The sequence below is a fragment of the Euprymna scolopes genome, chromosome 10 (assembly GCF_053919585.1).
Source record: "Euprymna scolopes isolate OS-2025 chromosome 10, ASM5391958v1, whole genome shotgun sequence".
NCBI lineage: Eukaryota > Metazoa > Mollusca > Cephalopoda > Sepiida > Sepiolidae > Euprymna > Euprymna scolopes.
Genome location: NC_136491.1, coordinates 42,858,222 through 42,883,877, shown reverse-complemented (window position 1 = coordinate 42,883,877; position 25,656 = coordinate 42,858,222). Strand labels below are relative to the sequence as shown.

Sequence of the window (25,656 nt, the reverse complement as noted above, 5' to 3'; positions counted from 1 at the left end):
AGACACCACAGACACAAGAATATATACACTTCGTTGTCGTCATCATCATCATCATCAGCTCCCTCCCCACACACGCACATATACATAACATATATATGATAAGTATAGTATTTTTTAAATAAATATTAACAATTATTCTTATACCTACCGACACTAGTGTTTTATGCTTGTGCAATCATCAGTGTAGGAAGTGATAATTACTGTTGGTCAGGAGATTCAAACCCAGTCCAAAAATCACCCTTGACTTTTTAGCATCCTACCTCAAGACTACCGGCAATTAACACAAGAATTTAATGCAAAGTCAGCAGGCATACTTTGTAAACAGTTGGAATGTCGCATATGTGTTATGTTTGTGTGTGGGTATGTATATATATACATTTTTTTCTGCTACATTTTGTGATCAAAAGCAGGGGACTGTTTGAAATATAAAAATAAAATATAAAAAACAACATTGTTTTTATGCTTTATAAACCCCTCATAACCTTGAAATTACTATTCTATTGATAGTGTAATGTGGGGAGGGATATTCTATATTGCAAGTAATTTAATGGTATATGCTCTGACGAACTACAAGCCCTTATATACCCCCTTGACATAAATACCCCCGACGAGCAGCAAAGTCCCACCCCTATAATAGAGATCCCTAGATGTAAGAAAGCCTTCTACTTTAATAGATTTTCTCCAGAACTGCTAGATTTTGTAACTCCTTTCCGGGTTCCTGCTTCCCCAACTGTGAAATACTGTACTATAATTGAATGTAACAGTTAATGACAAAAAAGTATTTAAAAAAAGAGAAGACAATTCTTTACAACATGAATTAAAGTAAATATTAATAAAAAAAAGAGAACAAATCCTTACCTTTTATTCCTTTGGTTGGCTTACACACTGGAAGAGATGTTGCAAGGGACAGAGAGAGAGAGAGAGAGAGAGAGAGAGAGAGAGAGATTTATTGTGGAGAAGAAGCTGCAGAAGGTTCTGGAGAAACTTGGGCAGGTGAGTCTGGATTCTCTGGAAGTGAGACAGAACCTACAGAAGATGGCAGAGAAGCTAGAGTAGTAGAAGCAGCTGAGATAGAAAATGCAGATCTCTCTACTTTCTTAAAATACTGCTCCAGATTAAACTGGACAGACAGGATTCTCTCCTCATCCAAGATCTTGTAACACTGCAGTAAATCCATGATGCCTGTGGAAACCCTAGTGAACCTTTCCAAGTTGGGATCCTGAAACTCAAAAGTTGCTAATGCCCGCTGCATCCCAGCAAAATCTTTTGCCAAGCCCTACCTTGTGAAAGCCTTATGCTCTGGGGTGGATGCTTCTTCGTCTTCTATGATCTGCTTCTTCATTTGTATCAGATCCTCAGCAAATAACTTCTCTCCATGAGATTCCAGCAGCTCTGCAACATCATCAATCTCCATATCCAGATCAATTTTCTGTACTTGTACAGTTTAATCAAGACATTAAAAAATGAAAATATCGAAAAAAAAGTTTCAATTGTACGTATCCGTTATGGAATGAAGTTTTCCAGAAAAAAATTTCACTTAATTTCATCAAGTAGTTTTTGTTTTACAGCAAAAAAACAATTTGTTATGATACCGAGCAAAAGGTTCGATTTTTAGGAAGAAAAGCTAGTAATAAAGATGGGAGGGAGTGTCGGCACTTTAACTGGAGTTATCTCCCCATGACGGTTATAAAATTCAAACAAAATTTTTTTTTTTTTAAATCCAAGATGTCTGCCTTCAACGTGCTCTTATAAAAACGTTTTTTTTTTTTTTTCGCTGTAAAAAAAACAAAAAAACTACTCAATCAAATTAAGTGAATTCTTTTTTTCAGAGATCTTCAGTTCAAAACAGATACATACAATATAACCTTTTTTTGATATTTTCATTTTTTAATGTCTTGATTAAACTGTACAAGTACCCAATTTTCTTACTTAGGGCAACAATGTTCTTAATAACATGGTCAACTGTATCCTCAAACCCATAGAAATCATTCACAAATTGAGGACACAGTTTTTTCTAAACACCATTCATGTTTGTTGTGTTAACCTTCTCTCAGGAATCAGCAATGTTCTTCACAGCATCAAGGATGTTGTAGGACTTCCAAAAGTCCTACAGTCAAATCCTTTGTAGTTTCAGTTGCCTGTAATGCCATAGCAATTATCCTTCGGCGGTAGTAGGCCTAAAACGAAACAGTCACTCCTTGGTCCATAGGCTGTAAAAGGACCGTGGTATCAGGTGGAAAGTAAACCACCTTGACATTAGAATGAAAATCTCCCAGCTGGGCAGGGTGTCCAGAGGCATTGTTAAGCACTAGCAACACCTTAAAGGGGATACCCTTGGAGATGTAATACCACTCCACACTAGAAACAAAATGGTTGACAAACCAGTCCTCAAACACCACAAGTGTCACCCATGCCTTCTTATTTGACTTCCAAATGACTGATAGTTGACTCTTCCAAATGCCCTTGAGCACCCTTGGATTTGAGCCTGATACATCAGCAAGGGTTTCAGTTTGAAGTTGCTAGCAGAAAAGTAATGCTGGCTTTATGACCAGGTGCCGACTTCTTGGCAATAAACGTGCAGTTAGGCATACGCTTCCAAAATAAACCTGGCTGATCTATGTAGAACACTTGCTGAGCAGAATAATCCCCTCTTTAATTATCTCAGCCAACGATTTAGGAAATTCATTTGCTGCTTTCTCATACCCACTAGTAGTTTTACCTTAAGGTTATGGTGATTGGTCCGAACGTTCAATCACATAAACCAACCCCTACTAGCCGCAAACTCTTCACTTTCTTTTTCCCCTTTTTTTCAACGCTTCAAACAATCTTTTCGCCTTCTCCTGAGTCACTATGAAGCTCACCTGAATACGCCGTTGATTTTGATCTTCCAACCAAAGCACGAATAATCTTTCCATTTCAGTAATTAGACCACTACTCTGCTTGGTTATCACTGTCGCTTTCATAGGAGCAGATCTTTTCACGTGTTCAACGATGCGCATTTTATCCTTAATGAACAACTAAGGCCAAATGAGCGACAAATGTTCGTTGGTGTTTCACCATTTTTAGATCACTTTATAATGTCCAATATAACTTCCATGGTGATAGCCTTTCTTTTCTTTGCTGCACTACCATCAGAAGAATCTGCTTTATGCTTGCAAGCCAAAATGAAAGGCAAAAAGTAAAAAAAAACAATCACACGAGAGAGAGAGAACCAGTCTAAACAACCAAGATGGCATACGACTGAGACTGAAGCGTTAGTAGCTACACCGTCTTCTTTGCCCACAACAAAAACACAGCATATTCCTCTGCCGCTCACCAGAAACTAGTTCATGTTTATTTATGTTGCTTACAACGCTAAATGACATAAGACTGAACAATGCTTGATATTATTTTTTATATTATTATGAGGCGCATTTGTAACCTCGAAACAGCAGAAGTCAGAATTGACGTAAACTGAGGACTCCCTGTACTGAGCTTATCTGGCTGAAATTTTGTATAAACCTTTATTATTATAAGATGTAGTAGACTAAGTATTATAGTATATGTTTGCTGCACAGTTGGGGATTAAAGGGATTAGTCATCACAATGCCACATTTACTCTAGAAGTTTTCTCGGAAACTACTGAGCTGATCTGAATGGAATTTTGTATGAACCTTTGTTATGATAGGGTGCAGTGAACTAAGTATTATGTATTATGTTATCTGTTCAATGAACAGTTAGGGATTAGTATTTAATGCAAAAATTAGCACAAATTTAACCATCAATTTGGCATAAAACACTAATTCTAAGTCAACAGGCTATAACTTTTTCCTGATCTTAACATTTAGAGTGTGTGTGTATATATATACACACACACACACACACACACACACACACACATAAAGCAAAATTGTTTGTATGTGTGTTGCAGCACCACAGATAAATGATTGAGAGCCAAACTAACTGCAGGTTTGACTTGGTACCTCGATTAGATGTCAGAAGATCGTGAACTTTTTTAAAATTCATTATTCAAAATGAAAATATTTTGAGTAATAGTGAGGTCGAGATGAATGTCAGAGATTGGAGATTACCATTTTGCAATAGCGCCTGTATTTATCAGATTGGCTGTGCTTAAGATCAAGGAGAAAGAGGGGTTCCCAGGTTTCAGTTAGAGAGAGACTTTTCTATGAATTTTTAACTTCATAGAGGAGGAAACTTTGTTGGTTTGGTCACAATGAAAGAATTGAATGAGAATGCTTGGGGTTAGTAAGATTAGAACAGGTGAGGTGGTAGAGGTAGGCCGAGGAAAACTTAAGAGTAAGTGATAAGGATAGATGTGGGAGGAAGGAATAAATAAAACCTGACCAGAGATGGGTTAGTCAATTTCTAAAAGCCATTCAGTATATACATTTTATAGACTTTAAGAAGAATAATAATAAAAAGATGATGATTTTTTTAAATGACTTTTTCAAAGTAAATGATTGCATCGGGAGTCAACTTGATGATTCTGTCGGGTGGTTGATGTGAGAGGAGATCTCTCTCACACACACACACAATCAAAACTACTATTCAGTCATAAATGGAGTATTTTTGCCACATCTGGTCTGGTGCACTATCTATTAGTCTCTCCTTCTTAGACATGATCAAAACACACACACACTGTCTACAAAGCTCCAACCTCTGTCCCATCACCACAGTATTGCATCCTTGTGCTTGTTTTGTAACAGTGCATATGAGCATGTGGGAAAAGTATCAGCAGCAGCAAAGGATGGCTGGCTGCAAAGAGATTAGCAGCAACAGTAGCTGAAAAAGGCATATGCAAATTTGGAAGTGTACGCGAGAAGAAAAAGGAAAAAATGGAGAAAGCCAATGCATCACGTGCTCGAGGGAAAGCAAAGTAAGCATTGAAGAAAATGGACGTGTAAATAGTGAGGACATGTACGACACAATCACGTTGACATACCGGTTCTCGCCAGATCACCGAAGTTAAGCAACGTTGAGCCTGGCCAGTACCAGATGGGTGACCATTTGGGAAGGTTAGGCGCTGTATGTACCTTCTGGGAAGTTTGGGCGTGGGGCCAGCACCCTCACCCTGTAAAAAGAACTCCTCGCTACAAAAGCATCTACAAACAGTTGTAGATGGCCTATGCCCCTCCAGGGGCTCAAGGGCTATGTCAATAGTGAGGACGAGAATGAGCCTGCTGTGACCGGCATGCGGTCGGAGGAAGAAGAAATGTATGCTTGGTAAAATGAACATGTAGCAGCGAAAGTCTTTTCGAAACTAATGGTAATAAAACGTTTTATTAAAAAAAGAGAAAAATGCTAGCCCGGATTTTATTTCTTTCCAGTTTTATTTTTATGAATTACTAAAATAAAGAGTACCAGCCATGTTACAGTTTTATAAGTACTTCAATGGAACGTGCTCCAACGAACTTGCTGCACTTGTGCCCTCTCAACGTAAATACCTTTGATCGACCTATCAATCGGCAAAATCTTTCCTAATCTTTCATTGTAAAGATTCCCGGGTGCTAAAAGGTTTTCTTCAAACTACTTGCCCTTGGAGTGCCCTCCCTGCTCCCAGTTTCTACGCCTGTACCAACATGCAGAAATTTAAATGTAATGTGAACAAACATCTTACTGCACCCCCACTTACGATTTCGTATGGATGTGACCCCTATTTCGCTGTGGCACCTCATGTCTTGGTGGCAGTGTGCCTTGTTTGGGGTGAATGTACAATTTTTTTTATTTTTTATTTTTTTTTTTTTTTGTTACAAAGGAGGCGCCGCTTATCGAGGCCCGGAGGCCACTCGAGGATAAGGGTTAATGGACATACATTAGTTATGATTACTATGCTATAATCCCATGAGTAATGGAGATTTTGTAAATTGGATTACTTGGGGGGGGGGCGGTTCATCAAGAACTTGTTTACGTTGGACTTGAAGACAATCAAATTGTAGTCAGCTGGAAAGCAGGCAAACGGAAGGGAGTTCCACGGGCGTGCAGTTCTAAGAAAGCTTTGTTCATGGAATCTATGTTTAGGTTTAAGCACAGATAAAGAGTGTGAGAAATTATTGATAGTGGGTTCAGCTAGATGGGTGTCTTTCGTGAAAGTTTGACGAGAGGGGACCATAGATTGAAGCTCAGACAAACACTTGCCATGAAATTAACAGTAAAGCAGAGACAGGCTCGCAATGTCTCTTCTGTGGGGAAAGAGGTTGCAGGGAAAAGAAAAAAAGCCCCCCCCCCCCACACACACACACGCACTAAGCTACAAAGTCTATTTTGAACTCTGTCAAGGCAGGATAAGCTGTGTCTAGTAGCTCCTGCCCAGATGTGGCAACAGCACTCCATCATTGGCCGTACAGTGCTAATCCACATTGTTTTTGGATTTTATGAATTTTTTGGCCAGTTCAATGATCCTGATGATTTTTTTTTAAAGATGTTTTCTTAGTTTTTAAAAGTGATAAGAGAAGGCAGTTTTCTATTATTATTCATTGTGAAAAGGACACAATATGACCCTGTTGCATTGTTGATTAAAATCTTTTGTTTTTATAATAAAAAAATTTATTAGATCAGTTGCGATTTCTGTGTCTATTTTATGATTGATGCAATATAAGCTACTTGGTTTTTTTTAAATGAAATAATTTTAGCATTTCCGAGACATCATTTGAGATTTTATCTTAATAGAAATTAAAGTAAAGCCAAAAATGATATTATCATTACTCACGAGGAGGTTTCGCAAGTCACCATCAAAAATTTCTCTTTGAGAACAACTTGTGGTGTTCCCTGGAGTCTGAGTGACAAGTCTTCCCAGATTTCCAATACTCTCCAGCTTTTTGCAAATTAATTTGTAGATTTTTTTTTTTTTTTTTTTTTTAATTTGTAATGTTGTGCAGCTGGCTGTTCGTTTGAGATCACAGCCTCGTCACTTGTTGGAGTGGCAGACCAAGCAGCTTATATGCAGTGATCTCCCATTAACACCATGCCATAAAGTTAACAAGTTGAAAATCCTATTGAAAAACATGGAGATTACAACATTATATTAAGAACAAACTAGCCGGACCTGTAGAAATACCACAGGGGACTCATTCATATATAATATATTGATGTTGGCATTTTGTAGATGTTCAGCATAAATGGAGACAAATTATTAAAGATGCTGAAGCAAGATGCACCATCCTTGTTTTCTCATAAAATTTGATTTCCCTGGTAAAAAAAAAACTACTTGATCAATTTATATGAATTTTGGAATATAACATTTTCGTTCTGAGATTATTAAGTACAACAGAGATTTTTATGTATTGTTGTGTTTTGATTAAATTGAATTCTGAACAAAAGCCAAATTAACTAATTAAGCAACTAAACAAGTGAATCATGCGTGGTCCCCCGTGAGTGCACAGTGAATGCGGCATAAAAAAAAAATGACTAAGTTCAACATTTGCTCACCACCACCACCATTTTAGCCCTAAAAAGTCCCCAGGGGACGTCAAATCCTGGTGAAAATGAACAAACGATGCAGTTTTAGGCCTTAACATATGTAATTTTGAGTTCTATACCATGCAAAAAAAAAAGAAATGACTAAGTCCATCATTTGCCCCCATTTCTATTTAGCCCCAAAAGTCTTCAAGGCTTTAACATATATAGTTTTATATATTTATATTTGAGTTCAGCACCATACAAAACTGCTAAACAGACATACACAGAAAATTTTGAACAAATATGGTAAAATAGTCCCAAAAATGGAGTGTTTTTATTACCCCTAAAAGAGCCCCTATTGTGAAGTATAGACAAACAAAATTATATAGAAATTAGTTAGTTACAACTTTTCAGAAAGTTTTTATAAAAATCCAAGGCATCAATTTTTTTTTGATAAACAAAAGTGTCAATTTTAGCCTTTTTGGTATGAAAAGCACCCATAGGGGGTCAACCAGAGTTTTCCCAGGAAATCCGTTCTATTTTTTTTTACTTATATCATGTTTAATGTTTGTACAAAACTTCAAAAAATTCCAAGGTGTAGTTATTGAGAAAAGTGCGGACAGACGAATGGACAACTGGACATGGGTGAATTTACAGGTCCACCCTCTTTTTGTCGGGTTACCAAAAAATGTATAAATAGAATATAACATTCAGTTTATAATATTATGAAATGGATAAAATGTACTTTTTATATAACTTTTTTAAAGGAAATATTAGATGTAAAATGTAACAATTAAAATAGAATTTTTTGAAATGTTTGCAGTTGTTTTTCTTTTTTTTTTTTTAATATATAATTTTATTTGAAAAAGTTAAATTATAAAAAAAAAAAATTTTTTTTTTACTTTCTGAAAAATATCAATTTCTTCAGTAACATAAAAATTCTTAAAAATGGTAATTCTGGTTTCTTTAGAAAAAGAAATTCTGGTCTAAAGAAAAAAAAAAATTCTGCTCTGAAAAAAAAAAATGTCTTCTAAATTGTGTACAGAGAAATTATTCAACAAAACAAATTCTTAAAATTTCTCTTTCCGGTCAGTTAAAGTGCACTTGTGATGATTTTTTTTTTTTCCTTAATTATTTATCTATGTTGCAATAATTATATTTAAATTCTTAACATTACATTTAAAAAAATTATTTCGAAAAAAAAGAAGAAAGAAAAAATAACGTAGTTTTAAAAGTAAAAAAAAAAAAATTAAAATAAAATTTTTTTAAAAAGAATAAAAGCACTTCCAGGAAGCGTAGGCGATATGTACACCTATATATCATATAAAACTGTATGACGAATCTGAACTCATGCATGGCTGGAATGTTAAAGGTGTCATTTTTACAATACATTAATAATTATTTATTTACCTATCTTTTTTTTGTATAAATCTTGAACTATAATAAAGTCCACAATAATTGATTTTCAACTCTAATTAGTATAGTCATAGGCTTGATCAAATTAAAGGCCGATTGTATAGAGATCATTGTACAGGGTATCTGCCAATATCATCAACAGCATCCTGTCAGTCGCTTCCAAGTGACTTCTAATGGTGCTGTCGGCGGCCTTCAGCATATTTCCAAACCACCTAAATCAATACAATATCATAAACTAAAACTGATGAAAATTTTAAAGAAAGAAAAAAAAAAAAAACTAAAAACACTCCCATATATGGCAAATCTGAAGTCGTGCATACAAAAATGATACCTTGTCACCTGTCTATACACTAATAATATATATATAGCGTATTCACATTAACACATTTGTTCTCTCCAGATCCCCGAAGTTAAAAACTGGCCAATACCAGATGAGTGACTATTTGAAAATTCTAGGTGCTGTATTTAGTGAGTTGAGTTAGTGCTTGTCGGGCACTCCCTAATAAAATAAATAATTCAACACAAGCTACTGAATAAACGAACAAATAACTTCGTAAAACTTAACAAAGAAAAGGTTTATTGAAACAAGTCAGGGTAAGATGCCCAAAAGATATAACTCGGATAAAACTTGTCTGCCCTTGCCCGGTAGTTATTCCCAAGTGGGAATCATCGATACCGGTGTAGGGAGAGTGAAGAAACAGGTCCACTCTCTTTGGCGTCTGGCTGGAAAAGGATTTTTTCTCGTCCGGAACGGAAGCAGTTAGAGTTCCTTAGGGGGTAAGGAAGGTCCCTGTGCTATGCCTCTGATTGGTCAGTATGTGCCATATCGCACAGTCAGGGGAGGCACTGACGCACAAGAAAAAGAGTTCTATTTGTTTCTGCTACATGTATATACTGTGCCAGGACATAGAAATTTCCAGATTGATATCTGGGGCCGGGTTTAATTCACCGGGAGAGATGCACCCTCAGTCTTCATGCATCTAAGTGAAAGAAAACTCTGATATAAAACCTGAGGTCTGCTGTCTGCTCTGTCTTGTGGCAACAATTGCACTGACTGAGATTTTCTCAGTTGTACCTAAATGTGTGGTTGATTCTACACAAAGCCTTCACCACTATAAACAAATCACGTGTGGATTTCCAAACAACTTAGTTGTTGCGGTGGACTTCATACATCGAAATTGATGAGAGTATCATAATGTACCTGCTTACCATTTTTTTATATACTAATGAGTTACAACTTATCCAGACCCAAAAGGCACTCAAGGATAAGGGTTAACGAGTGCCGGATGGATGGTGAGGATTGAGGATTGCTAACTTGGAACTGGGCAGGATTATGATTATTTAAGAGGATAACTCAACAAGAATTTGTTTACATTTGATTTGAAAATGATTGTCATAGTCAGATGGAAAACAGCTCCGAGGTATTGTGTTCCGCAGACTGGCAGTTCTTAGAAAGAAACTTTGCTCATGGGAGTTCTGTTTAACTTTAGGTACAGAGAGGAAGAAGGGAAAATATTAACAGTGGTTGTAGCTAGACGAGTCTTTGTTGCGAATGTTTTCATGTTAGAGACGAAAATAACATTTGAGATCACGTTAGAGGTGTGGAACACACAAAACTATCACGTGAGAGACATCATAGCGGTAACGAGAAAATAAGGGAATAAATGTTGCACAACAAAACAAAAAACAAAAAAAACGAGTTGGACTTCTTTTCTATTCTTTGTCTACTTTGCGACTGAGGCTACAACGTGTTGGCAATTAAAAATGTGTTGATTTTTTTGGGGGGGGTTCTTATTCAGTCTTTCATCATGTTTCCTCTACTTTTCACTCTTGCTAGCGTTCTCCTCTGTTCTCTTACAATGGGGTCAGCAGTCACAGAAATTACATCCTTTTCTTCTCAACCAACAAACCTTGAATCTGTTAAACAGTCAAAACTAACATAAATGGCGGCATCTTTGTAAAAGAAAACATTTATTGGTTACTGAAGTGAAAATGTAGGTCAAAGCATACAAATACTTGGGCGGATGGTGGTGATCAGACGGGTGTTGTGGGAGGTCATGTTGATGTTCTCGACGACGTATAACCAAATGAAGTAGTTCAGGTCAAGGGAGGAGGAGGGGGGCAGTGAGAGAAGGGTACAAAGTCATAGCAGTCCTTCTGAAGCCAAGCCTGGGTCTGTTTGAACTTGTGAGTCAGCGAGTCTTGCTGCCACACCTAGGGTCTGCTAGCGGCCACCAAACTGCACCAAGGGATCCCCTACACTCTTCAGCACATCCAGGTATACTTTGGTGTTGACTTTCAAGCCAACTTCGAAGATGTGAGGTGGCATGATGTGGCCCTCATTTGAAACCCCACCAAAGATGCTAACTGTGGCCAGAAACTTTGTTTTCACCACCCTGGATACGTCCTTGTTATATGTAGCAATTCAGCGATGCATTTTGAGGGTGCTGACAATTATCCTGTTGTCATAATTTGCATTGATAGAGAGCATGAGTTGTACAGCGCCGCATCTCCGATCTCACTCATTGAACATTGTGTCGCTTTCAGACATAATAGAAGGCTCTTATCGCTCTTAGGATTTATACACAACTGGCTAACTAGTAGATCGTCTGCAACAAAAAAAAAAAAAAAAATCAAATGGAAATGGAATCATGTTGTCTTTTCTAGTGCAACAATTTTATCGTTCCACCCTGTAGATATAATAAAAAGAAAATGTGCATTTGTCCTAAAATAAACTACAGAATAAGTTTGGATCCGGTCAATGATATTGCCCCCCCCCCCAAAATAATAATAATATACAGTGGAGTCTTCAGATTAAATAATACCATTTACTTCAAAACTAAAATGAATATTTTAGGTCGCCTTATTTTCTTTTATTCATTTTAAGGCAAGTAAAAAGAAAAAAAATGTACTCTACATGCAAATCCTGTGACCTTTTAAAGTAGACATCCAAAGTAAACGTATGTCTTATATTCGATACTTTAAATACACCAACTGTGATCACAGCTCAGACGCAATTTTTACTCTGCTTTCCAATTTGCAATTCAGAAAACAAAAAGCAAAAGACTAATATATTCCGCCCTAGATTCAAAAGAAAGAAGAAGTCAAAGAATTATGCGTGGATATTCATGTCGACTGGATGGATTGATTTTACTTTTATTTATGCTACTCATCTTGGAAGTCTGCCAAGAACTCTCCGCCTCACTCCGTCTTTCACCAATGTGAACATTAGAATTTATAGTTATGGATTATTTGGAAAGATTCCAAACAATGTCCGAAGAGGAGGAAATAATGGCCGGATTCTCTACTGACTGAAACATGTAATATGATCCACTAAAAGGGTTGATAATGATCAAATTGATTCACGAAATGAGGTTTTAAATAATCGTGCCTTTTATCTTGACTGTAAAATCATAAAATTGTCATCCCATTAATGAAACGGCTGTAATGAAGAAATCCAAGATGAAATATACAAAAAAGAAAAAATGTGAGTCTTTGAATTTCAACAAAGTTTTGTACCATATATATATATATATATATATATATATATATATATATATATATATATATATATATATATATATATATATATATATATATATATATATAAAACCGAACTTTGCGTCCATCTCAGAAATTACTGGTTGGATTTAAATCAGACTTGGAATGTAGTCTTGTAACGGATCAGTTGAAATATGTAGCCACTTGAGTTCAGTTCTAGGCTGAGCTAAAAAAAAAAAAATTAAAAAATTCCAAGGTCAAAAATTAGCCAACATTAAAGGTCAGATGGATAGATTCCAACCCAGTTGTCAGAAACATTGTTTGTGGAATGTGAGGACTAAACGATAAAATGAAATTTTCCCAATAATCTTCCAGAGGATATTATTCAGAAGGTTAGCATCTATGCTAATGATATCGCTCTCTATTCTAGTGTTGCTTCCTGCCCATCTCCCTCGGATCTGTTGAAATGTGCATCTAATCTAGAAGTTGACTTTGGTTCAGTTGTGGTTTCAGATATGAAATGGCTTGTTTTATTTAATCCTGCTAAGACTCAAGTCTTTCAATTGTAGGCATTTTCCTTTTCTTCCTGAGATCCACATGAATGGCTCTGCTCTAGAAGAGAAATTGACTCAAACTTCTTGGTCTTTCTTTCTCATCAAATCTTTCTTATATTCATATTTATTTCATATATTTGATCCATTGCTCTTTCTGCTTCTTGTAAAGTTGGTTCTCATTATCACTCCACACACTTTCTCACACTTATTATCTATTACAACAAATCTATTATTAAACCATGTGTGGAGTACTGTTGTCATATTTATGCTGGTGAATCTATTTGAAGGTTCTTGATAAATTGTAGAAATGTATCTGTAATTTGATTAGCTCCCTCCTTTCTTCTCCTCTTCAACCTCTCTCTCTTACAGACGCGATGTTGCTAGTCTCAGACTTTTTAAATAAATACTATTATGAAAATGCATTCTTCAGAATTGTCTAATCTATTCCCTGCTTCCTTTGTTCCAGCTCGTTTGACTCGTTTGTCTAGTGGTCTTCACCAATTTACTGTTTTGATACCTTATTGTAATACAGCTTCTTATTCAAGTAATTTATTTCCTAGAACAATAGGCCTGTGGAACTCTTTTCCTGCTGACTGTTTTCCCCCTTGGTTTTTTTAAAACTAAAGTCACTAGGCATCTCCTGTCTTTGCGATAATCATCTTTCATTCATTAGTTAGCTCCTTACATCAAGTAGCTTCATGCCTTGGCTGGAACAATTTCCATGAAAAATAAAAATAGAAATAACCCATTGTGTGGCATATGCATGGTGACCCCATCCCTCAACCTTCCAAAGAAATGTCAACCAGAGAACTTTTAATAAGATATCACAATCCTTTCTACAATCCAATTATAATTAGATACAAATAAACTTCAGTTTATGCCTGACTTGTGCACCAAGTTTTAGCCACGAATGTCCAACAGTTTTTATTTTATGGCCATTCAATAATATTCAGAGACATATTGTCAATCATTTCATCAACATGGGTTGTGATCCTGAATGGGCTTCACATTCATTCGACCATAATCTCCCAGATTTTTATCTACCCAGTTAACTTCAAGATAATATATATCAAAGCAGTCTCTTGAACTATTTCTCAACTGAAAAAGTTCATTACAGCAGAAATCATGGAAGGCTGAGACTAAACTATTTCAGAGATTTTGACAATGTTGCACGTTGTATTCAAGTGTGCTCAGCATCGAATGAAGATAAAACAAAAACTGTTGAACGTTCACAACTGAAACTTAGTAGGCAAGTCAGGCTGATGGAATGAGAACAATCCAGTGAATGAAAAATGTTCAGTTCAGAATTTCGTATGACTTCTAGAGTTCAACATAAAGATTACAACTTTTGAAAAGATGCACCTAATGAAAGTCAGAGATTACATTGGCCAAAACATTGTAAAAATAATAAATACCTGTGGGGAAATATTGCAAAATGTGACTTACATTAGCAAAAACGCCTCTGTCTATCCTGTCTGGTGGCTGAATTAAGAAAGGAAAGAATAAATAAAAACTTTCATCTATAGACAGTTTATTAATATACATATGTGGCATTAATTTGCATACAAGGAAAATGATTGCTACGAAAAAGAATGAAGGGGAAAAGCACAGGGCAATCTGGACCACTGAGAGAGAGAGAGAGAGACAGACCATGAGAACGGTCTGTGAAGATTACAGTTGAAGGTGGGAGTTGGCAAAAAGGAGTTTAGACGAATATTTACTGTATATTTCGGCGTATAAGACAACCCCTAAAGTTAAAAAATCATCTTTAAAAAAAATAATATTTCATAAGATACCAGGTGTTGCAATCTCTAGCCTAGGTTAAACAAACATGGTTTTGTGATTTAGCAATCGTCTTATACAACCATTATATGATAAATTTACTAAAATTTGCTCCAATTTTGTACCTCGTCTTATCTGACCGAAAAATACAGTATTATTATTTTTACATCTCGCTTTCTTTCAGTACTAAAATGAAAATAGTAAATAATCCAAATTATCAATCCTCATCTGGAAAAAAAAAAAAGAAGAAATTCGGAAACAATTATTCTACAATCGTGAATAAAATTCACAATACTTTCTGCTATCCAATTATATTTGGTATAAATAATTTTTAGCCTATGCCTGACTTGTCCACCAAAGTTTCAGTTATGAATATTCATTTTTTTTCTGCATGAATTCAATGACACATGACACACCACTACTCAGAGCGCATACCCATGATAGGGATTGCTTTCTTAGAATCTTACACTGTCAATATCTGCAATAGAGAGATGAAACTTTCAGGTCATGAATGTATAAGTTCAGTCATCATATATATTATTTTATTCAGTTTAGGTAAACAAAATTACTATAAGTCGCTACAATAAATTTACTGTTTCAGTCTTAAAAGACATTGTCAGGCGACAAAAAAATCTCTAGTCTTACTATGAAAATGAAAACTGAATAGAAAAAGTAGAAAAGAAAGAAAAGAAAAAAGTTTTTCTTAAAATTAAGTGTCTAAATATGAATGATTTTTTTTAAGCAGGGGTGTGCTAGGTTAATCAGTTATAATGAAGGTGCCTTTCGTTACTTAAATTGTGTCAGAATACCCACGCATGTAATGTGACCGGAAATAAAGAATCAATTAAGTGAAGGCCGTATATGAAAGGGAAAAAGAGAGCAAGGCTAACTCGTGTATATGTCCTCGAATGTTATTTCCTAAAGTTCGTTCAAGATAATCGTGGTTAAATATCTTGATAAAAACTTTGAAGTAAAAATAAGGATTTAATTTTAAAATCCTATTAAAATTTATTATGAGACATCTCATATTTTAAGTTTCATAAAATAATAGGTTAATCTGCTTTATACTAGTTCTCAGTATAAATAAAATAGTCAAATTTCAAACAAAAATAATGATAAAGTATAAAACTACAACTTTTATATATACTAAATTTTGATTCTTTATTGCAAAACTGATTTGATGTTGATATAGTTTTTGACCTCTTAGTTTCCTTCTTTTTTTTTCTTCTCCACATAACTAAATCGTAATATTCCTAAGAATATTTTGTTGTTTTCTTGTTTCCAGATGTTCTCTACGAGAATCTACGGAATCATGTGGTGGATCATGCCAATTTTTGTCTCCCTGTCAACATTTGGTGGCGTTAATGGCATCCTCTTCACTTCATCAAGGTGAGAAAAAACACTATTAGTTTTAACTAGAGGGACCTGTGGAAATTCCACAGGAGACTCTTTCATATGTAATATATTGATGTTGGCATTCTGTGGATGCTCAGCGTAAATGGAGACGCCCTGATATTATTGTAGCCCTTTTGTTAAAACTGCGAAAATATTTATCTAAGCTAGCAGGGACGCCCGGCAAAGCCCGGTCATAAAATATGCTTAAATATGATATTTTAATTTATGCAGATTTCATATATATTATTATAGTCAATTTTCTATCGATTCTTATATATTATAAAGTTTTGATTTTAAAAATAAAAAAAATATATAAATATCACTTGAGTGCATCAGCTTGAACCAAAACTTAAGAAAATATATATATATATATATATATATATATATATATATATATATATATATATATATATACATAAGTTATGTATTACATAACAAGTTCTTTCAGCAATAATCGAAACTTATGAAGAATTCTTGGTAAATTATTTATTACAAGAAATGGAAAGTCATAACAATTAAACGACAGTCACTTGGAAGAAAAATGATGTAAGCGTGATTCACAAAATAACACACACGCTATCGCATTAATATATAGATATTAAAAATCAAGCTTATGATGAAAAACCAAACAAAAGTTTTCTTTTCTGTTTTACAGATGCCATATGCATTGGAAGTCAACCAGTGTTGACCCAAATGTGTCCGTTTTGCTCATTTTTTGCAGTCCTTGAAACCTAATTCATCAGATTTTCTTCTTTTCTTTTTTTTTTTGTAGATTGTTCTTTGTTGGTGGCCGTGAGGGTCATATGCCTCAAGTTATGAGCTATGTTGCTGTTAATAACCTCACACCAATGCCCGCTGTTTTATTTATGGTAAGTCCAGAAAGTGTGTGTGTGTATACCAACACATCGTTAGTTGATTACCCACTCAGCATCAGCCATATAGCGCAATGGTGAGAAACCTTGACTGTCTTTTGGGTAATCGGATTTCGATCCTGGCTTGAGGCAGTTTCTTGTCTAGCCACACTGATGAGCTGTGAAACAGTACTGCATGTGGATGACTATATATATATATATATATATATATATATGTCATCCACATACAATGCTGTCTCGCTGTTTATATATATGTGTGTATATATATATATGTATATATATATATGTATATATATATATGTATATATATATATATATATATATATATATATATAGTCATCCACATACAGTACTGTTTCGCTGTTTCACAGCTCATCAGTGCGGCTACACAGGCAACTATATATATATATATATATATATATATATATATATAATTTTGAAATAATATAAGTACACCTTTTTTAAGTAGTTTAGAGTTGTTTAAAAAAAAATATGGTGCTTTTATATTATAATTAGTAATGAAAAAGAATTTTGTGAAAGGAAGTGAAATCACTATATTGCGCTTACTGAAAAAGACATAAGTTGACAGGGGAGATAATTTAGTTCTGTTACTTATGTCACATGACGAACATAATTCGCAATTTTGAACAAATTTTATTCTTTCTAAACTTTATTGAAAACAGTTTGTTTTACTTGAAATTCAATGTTTTCTTGTTTGTATAATATAGAAGCACCAAAAAAAGTAAAGTATATGAAAATAAAAATTAAGTTTAGTCATTTTATATCTGTCTGCTACAAATATTAGAATTGTAAAATCATTAGCAGCCTGTTGAAAGCATATAAAATAATCTTACTGTATAATTTAAAAAAAAAAAAAAAAAGTGGCTAAAAGCGTGTAATATTAAATGATACACATCATAAATTGGTATAGCATTGTAAATAATGATATCATAAAGTCAGTCATTTTGACTTGTGGATATACTGTTGGCAATCTCTTTGAACAATCTCAGGTAGGTTTGGGGATGATGGGGAGGGAGTAAAAAGAGTTATTAATTCTGTTCACAGTTATTTGTGATTATTTTACTGCGGTGACAAACGATGGGAAAATGGTTCCTGTGAGAAGATGCTAATGATGGTGAAACGATGGTAGCATGCCCACTGGCGACCTAAATCCAATTAGGTATGCCGCAAAAGTCGATATGTACAACTTATGTCAACACTATGATGCATTGTCGTGTTAGATTGCTCGATAATAAAAAAAAAAAAAAAACAGGAACAGGAAACTGTGAGAATACAGATTAGAGTTGACTGGGATGATAATTGATTTCCTGGTTGTAATTTATTTCTCTAAATTTCTCAGATAAGAAATTTTTCTATGTCACAAGGGAGATAAACCCAGTCACCTAACGTACTTTACAAAATGGAAATTGTTTAATGTGAACATATTTCCCAACCAAACACAGAATGTGATTATGTTTCAGTTCATTTTGAAATTTATAACTTTATTTAATTCAATTTAATTTATAACAAAATTATTTATTTTGTCCTAAATTTTATTCATTAATTTTTTTTTTGTTTTTACTTAGTTTTTTGGTGGTAGCTTTGTGAAAAAAAAATTTAATAAAAAGTAGCCATATAACATATCATTTTTTTTTTGCTTGTCTTTTTTTTTTCTTTTATTCTTTTAAAATATTTTTTTATTTTCTTTTAAATTTTATTTATTTAAAAAAAATTATTTGTTTTTTATTTATTTAAACTTTAAAAATTCTAGAATTCTCTTGTAAACTTTATGATTTTTTTTTTTTTTCTTATCCTTGCAGGGAATTCTCTCCTTGTTTTATTTAGTGTCGTCAGATATGTATGCTCTTATCAATTATGTATCCTTCGTTAACTGGATGGCCATCGGCTTGTCTGTTGCTTCTCTGCTTTATTTCCGATACAATAACCCAGAATGGGAGAGACCCATCAAGGTTAGTACTACTTGCCTTTTCTTTTTTTTCTTTTTTTTTTTTTTTTTTTTTTTTTTTAAATTATGTTAACTTTTATTTTATTAAAGAAAAATATTTAAAAAAAACAACAACAAAGAACAAAAACAAAAAATATTCTTATATAACTGTTGTGTTTTACATCATTATGATCCAGAGACCAAAGCCCAGTCAATGCAGTGGAAACACTTAGACTCACCACCTCCAAAGAAGGCAAGGTCATGCAGCCCTCCGCTGGCAAGGTCATGCTCACAGTCTTCTGGGACCAGGACGGAGTAGTGATGACAGATTTCCTGGCAAAGGGTACCACAATTACAGGAGCCTATTATGCTTCACTTTTGAGGAAATTAAGGGAAGCTATCAAAATCAAGAGGCAGGGCAAGATCAGCAAAGGTACCCTCCTCCTGCAGGACAATGCTCCGGTCCACAACTCGCATGTCGGCAGATCAGAAGCACGGACGTGTGGTTATGAAATCCTTCCCCATCCTCCCTACTCTCCTGACCTTGCACCCTCTGACTTTCACCTCTTCCCAGCCATGAAGTTGTTTTTGAAAGGAAAGCGTTTCCCAGATGATGCAGCCTTGATTTCTAAAGTTACGTCGTGGTTAGAGGACCAACCTGGGATGTTCTACAAAAACGGTCTCCAGAGCTGCATCAAACGATGGAAGAAATGCATAACTCTGGGTTGTTCCTATGTAGAGAAAAACTAATAACTGTGCCAAGTTTCGTTGCTCTACTGCTATGGGAAGTAGATCAGGGGCATTACTTATTGCACGCCCCTCGTACATCATTTTTTTTTTTTTTTTTAATTTAAATTTATTCAATAAATGTTTCACTAACTAATGTTTTTTGTTGTGATATTTCGTTACTTTATTGAACTTTATTGAATTTGGAATTTTCTGGTAATTCAAAAACAAGTTGAATAAATTTATTTTAATTATTTGGATCTTCTAGTTGTTTTCACAACGTTTTGGCCAATTATTTCTCTGGTGACAACGGCTATTGAAGGCAGTAATTGCTGTAGATGTAGTTTGAGAATTCGACATTTCTATTCTGTCGCGGTTAATCTGACGAAGGCCAGAGGAATAATTGGCTAAAACGTTGTGAAAACAACAACTAGAAGATTAGGATAATAGTCCAAATAATTAAATATAAAATAAATTTATCTAATGTTTTTGAATTACCAGAAAAGTTTGACTTGAAAAAAAAATAAAAGCATTGATTATGGATTGTCTCCCTTTTTCACTAGTATCACTCTTCCAAAAATGAAAACAAAAAAATAAAAATACTTCCCGCGAGTTAAAGTGTACCTGTGCCCTAAAACTCAATTGAATTTTTTTTCAAAAGGTATCATCCTGTACTAGACATTTTTCTGATTTTTTTTCTTTTATCAGTTCCACGCATTGTCTGCAAGTTTACATCAAAAGCTTTGATAAAGTTTTCACAAATGAACTTATAATTTATTCTGTAGTTTCAATCCACTGTAAGCAAAGTAGTTGCATGTTTAGTGGGGGGGGTCCATAGTGTCAATGCGTGCAATTGACATCCTTGTGGTAGGAGAAATATTTATCCAAGAAAAGAAAGACCACCCAAGAAATGGGATGACCTTTGAAATACAGGATGAGTCACAGGAAACGGATGTTTTTAAGTCAGACGAAACTTAAAAACTAAGGAAAACAGGCAAAAGCCCTTCCTTTTCCACCCCCACCCCCCACTCCTCATAACAAAGGTTTATACAAAAATGTCACACGGATTGGGCAAGTGGTTTCCAGGTAAATTTCTAGATTGAATGTTTGCCTTTCATGTCTGTTCATTTCACAAGCTGTTATTGTCCACTTCTTGTCATTGTTTGAATTCGGTGTTTAATTTCAACGGCAATCGCAGCGTCAATCATGCAGTCTCTGTTACTGTTGCAACAAAACCACAACTCCAGTTTAAAACAAGTAACGATGTTTTATTTTGAGAGACGTTGCAATGATACTTGCTGTTTTCTATTGAACAACAAACCTGCAAATCGAGACAAACACATTTTTCAACTGAACACAATCCATTAGCTTAGGGCCCATTGGTCTCTGAGAATCACAAACCCAACTGACTTCCTCTGCCAAAACATATAGAGATCATATGAGTGATCACTCAAGATTATTAGCTAGAAATCTATGGACATAAAAAAAAAATGTTGAATGGCTATAAGATCCACTATCCGGTATGAATATTACTTTTAGAAAATATCAAGTGCGTCATAATCAGGGCACGAAACCTTGTATCCAAGGTCAGATCATTTCTTGGATGATCTCTCTTCTCTTATTAAAATATTTCTACCATTGCCTGCATATGTTGCAGCTATACACCCAACTAAACTCTTTTGGAGGAGTTTGATTTTCATCACATTAAAAACTAATCTCTTGTCTAACTGTGAACATGTGTCTGTGTTTGGTCTCAACACATTGCTCAATTCTAACACTGATGCCAATGTGTATCATTTAAAAAAAAAATGACAAATTTTATTTTGAAAGATATCACACTAATACTTGTTTTATTCTTATTGAATAATAAGCCTTCAAATTAAGACAAACATATTTCCCAACCAAACACAGAATGTTAATCAGCTAAAGATCCAAAGGCTCATCTGTATTGCAGACCAACAGAAACTCAACTGAGTTTGTTAATCAACAATGGACCTGCAAATCAAGACAAACACATTTTCCAACCAAACGCAACCCATTAACTTGGTATTAATGCAATATTTTAGATTTATAAAGGAAGTTAAGATATTCACTTACAAAAATTGTGACTGACAGACACATGCACAGACAGTGCTCCTTATATTATGAGCACACCCAATGTTGCCCAGGAATGATTGTGAACCTTTTATGTATTCCAGAATGGAGAAAACCCATTTTTTATAAATTTATCTTTTCTTATTTTCAGGTGCATTTGTTTTGGCCCATCATCTACACGATTGGCTCCATCTTCCTCGTCGTTTTGCCTTTATATTCAAAACCTGTTGAGACTGGTGAGATTTTTGCTGGCTTTTTTTTTTTTTTTTTTTTTTTTTACTGGCATTTTCAAGTATAATCTCTTTTCAGAAGGAGAAAGTCAATAGAATAACAAATTACTGGCTAGCATAAATGCAAAAATTATAGAAAAATTGTAGGCAAAAAAAATTTTTTTTTGCCATCTGTTCAAAGAAAAAAATATCAATAAAAGTTTAAATGAATACATACGTCATGAAAATAAATACTTAAAGTATTTATTTGTAGACTGCATATATTTTTAAACATCAGGAGAAATTGCATATTATCGTTTGTTATTTACGATTAATATCTAAAACAGACCATCACAAAATAATTTGAGTACAAAAGTAAAAACACTAAAATTAAGCTCTATTTCTTCATATCGAAGTCAGTTGACATATTTTGTAGCTGTCATTACTAAAACACGTTTTTTGGTGGGTAAAAATATATTTTAAAAATAGAGAAAGAAAAAAATGAAATAAAATCCTGTAGAATTTAAGCAAAATCTTGTAAATAAAGACAAAGTGACAAATAAAAAGAGGCAAAATTTAAAAAAGGGGCAAATGAAAACCAGACCCTAACACTATATTAATTTAATCAAGTTTTATTGAAAGAAAGAAATGCTGAATTGCTTTTATTTCCCAAAGCAGGGGTTAACAATTACCAATTATGAAAATAAAAAATAGAACATACAAAGAAGGGGTTTCTAATTGAGAGACTAATTCTGGAATTAATTCTATTAAAGGGAATGACAAAGTTAAATTTATCGTCCAAACCATAGTAACAAATAAAACAGGAAAATATATGGTGTCCCTTTTAAAATAATCATACAAAAATAGTCTTACTTGATTTGTAAAATTTGAAAGAAAAGAAACATGCAAAAGGGGGTGTTTTCCTGAGAGGCACTCTTACAATTTTCTGGTTCTAATGTTTTTGTTTTCTTTTTCTTTTAAAATAAAAAAATATCTTAACAAGAAAGGAATTTCATCTTCCAAGATGATCTCTTTCTTTAAGAACATGTGTGCCGATAAACTGCCTGCCTTGTCTCACTGGCTGGCAAATTAAATTTCTGTTTCTTACAGAAAAATATCTCAAAAACCAAATGGTTCCTCTGTTAGTCATTGAGACTAATAATTTCTCAGTTGGTAAAACCTTGTTGCTTTTTAATTAACTGAGACGCTAAATGAGAAAAATCCGGAACATAACATCAAAAACTTTTTTCTTGACAGTTATGCTCAGCACATCCTTCACAGACCAGCGAAACTTAAAAACTAAGGAAAACAGGCAAAAGCCCTTCCTTTTCCACACCCCCCACTCCTGACAGTGCAAGTAGAGGTGACTGTGGGGAAAGTGATGATGATGCCAAATCAAGAAGTGTAGGCATTCTAATGGCAAAAAAAAAGGCCAAACCCCACTCTGCCTTCTAGCATCACTTGATGGCTGCTAAGATTAAATAAATAAAATTCTCAAACAGTCATTTTTTTATCCTCCCGAACAATGTCGGGTAGATATTGATAGTATTTTATATATGTACTTAATCCCTAATATTTTGTTGGACTGGAAAAACCTTTCATTTGTTAATCGAATATTCTTAAATATTAAATGGACATAATAATGTCATGAGTTATTGTCCTTTACTTCTGCAAAAATAAATATTAAAAATTTTTAAAGCAACTTAGAAACTTAAATACAGTATGTTTCATTCTCATTTTTGCTGGTGTCTCACTTTAGTTTATTTCAGAAAATACTTATTCCTGCCTGAAAAATTTATAAAATATAGACATTTTACAATTATGAACAAAACAGCTTGCAACATTAACAAAAGTGCATTGTTTTATCTATTTTAGATAAGTGATAAGTAATAAATATTTTTTCATTAAATAATAACACGCCTGTGGAACTCTGTTCCGTCTGCCTGCTTCCCACCGGACTACAACTTGGATGTGTTCAAGTCCAACGTTAACAAATTCCTAATGAACCGCCCCCTTAGGTAAACACTTCATCAAATCTCCACACTAACATAATGTACTTGCAATAACCCTTATCCCGGAGTGGCTTCCGGGCCTTGATAAGTGGTGATCACTGTGTAAAAAAAAAAAAAAAAAGAAAAAAAAAAGCATTTAAAGGAAGTTTTCACATTATTTTTTAATCAATTAATGTCAAATATCAAAATTCTTGTTTCACAAAATAATTTGATTACAAAATTAATGTTTATTTTTTCCATAAAGAAGTCAGTATTTTTTTATCCTCCAGAACAACACCGGGTAGTTACTACTGGTCTTTTACATGTTTCTCCTCTTCTTCTTTGTAGGAATTGGTTGTTTGATTATTGCCAGTGGAATTCCGGTTTATGTCATTTTTGTGGCCTGGAAAAATAAACCAAGATTTTTCAACAAAATGATTGGTAAGTGTGTGAGTGATTGTAGGCAAGCATTAGGGTTTGTCCATCTTAAGGATGTGTGATCTCCACTTTTTTGCCTTTTTTTTTAAATCCAGGAAAAGCATATTTTCGCTTAAATTGCTAGTGCATCCTGTGAATGTAATCTCCACCTTCTAGTCAAAATCTATTTTTTTTTATTTTTTTCCAAATAGTTAGTTTTATTTCCTTACATTTTCATGACTATTTTAGCTAGATTTTATTTCTCCTTCATCAAGGATTTTTATCCTCAGCCCCCAAAATCAACAGAGATTAGACTATTCCTGATTGTGGTTTAATGCTGTTCCTGTGCAGTTCTAGGAGGTTCACTCTCTTAGGCTTTACCTTCTCTCTTTGAGGAGAGGTTAGTTTATTGCTAATTGTCTAAGGCGTCCTTACCAGGAAATGCTGACAAGGGTTACCCAAGCCATTTTTGCAGGTCAGAGTGCTCCTCTTCAGGGGCCCTGACTTCTCAATTCCACTTTTCGACCCTGGTCTCTAAGTTCTTGCAGGGGGAGAGAACTAAAAACCTTTTCTTTTTCCTTCCTACCCTTTGCTTTATCTTTCTTTTTTTCCATTTTTTTGTTCACTCTTTCTTTTACCCTCTCTACAATTTCTTGCCTTTCTTTGCCCATCTTATGGCAGTTCTCTATAAAAACTGAAAATGTTAATTTTGCTGTAAAGCAATGGCAGTAAAAGAATTAGATGTTTCTTTTTTATTTCATCAAAAACTGACTTTGTCCACTTTCCTCCACATACGCAATTTGGCTAGGAGTGAAGTTTAGTATCTGTTTTGATATTGCACTTCATGTTTTCTGTCTTCAGTCAGTGAAAGAGAGATCTTTTTAGACTGAGGCAATTTTTATTTATGTGTGGGGGGTAGGAATGGTCTGTTGTGTTATAGACGATCCCATCCTCGTTGTTGGTTGAATGAATTGAATGGTAGGACTGAAAAACAAAGGGTCGCATAATGACGACAAAAATATACCGTTATATATTAGCGAAAGAATGCAGATTTATTTACATAAATTTACATGAGAAATAATAAAGATATAGACAGTGAGAATGAGTTTGTTGAGAATAAGAATTTGTTGATATTAAGGAGTAATGTTACTTGCGATTGATGAGAGGTTGACGGGTTAGTCAGGAGTGCTGATTGGGTGGCCATTCCAACTAAGAGCGGCTCTCATTACATCTTGACTGGTCGAGAGTTCAGCGGAAAAGAGGGAGAGAGATGTAAGAAACAGGAATTGGCGTGGCTATGTCGCTCTCCGGTTATCAGAGTTAAAGGGTGACAATCGAGTTAGCCTAGAAGTTTCAATT

At 34.4% G+C, this 25,656-nt stretch overlaps 1 protein-coding gene across 4 annotated transcripts in view; it reads left to right on the top strand.

Annotated features, from left to right (window-relative positions):
- LOC145285946 (large neutral amino acids transporter small subunit 1-like) overlaps window positions 1-25,656 on the top strand; it is a 209,609-nt gene that overhangs the window by 170,160 nt on the left and 13,793 nt on the right. For all 4 annotated transcript variants that reach the window (XM_080134454.1, XM_080134457.1, XM_080134455.1 and 1 more), the window contains exons 7-11: window positions 15,934-16,037; window positions 16,816-16,912; window positions 18,736-18,885; window positions 21,832-21,916; window positions 24,229-24,321. In XM_080134454.1, coding sequence (XP_079990580.1) covers window positions 15,934-16,037; window positions 16,816-16,912; window positions 18,736-18,885; window positions 21,832-21,916; window positions 24,229-24,321 — 529 coding nt within the window. The remainder of the gene's footprint in view (window positions 1-15,933; window positions 16,038-16,815; window positions 16,913-18,735; window positions 18,886-21,831; window positions 21,917-24,228; window positions 24,322-25,656) is intronic.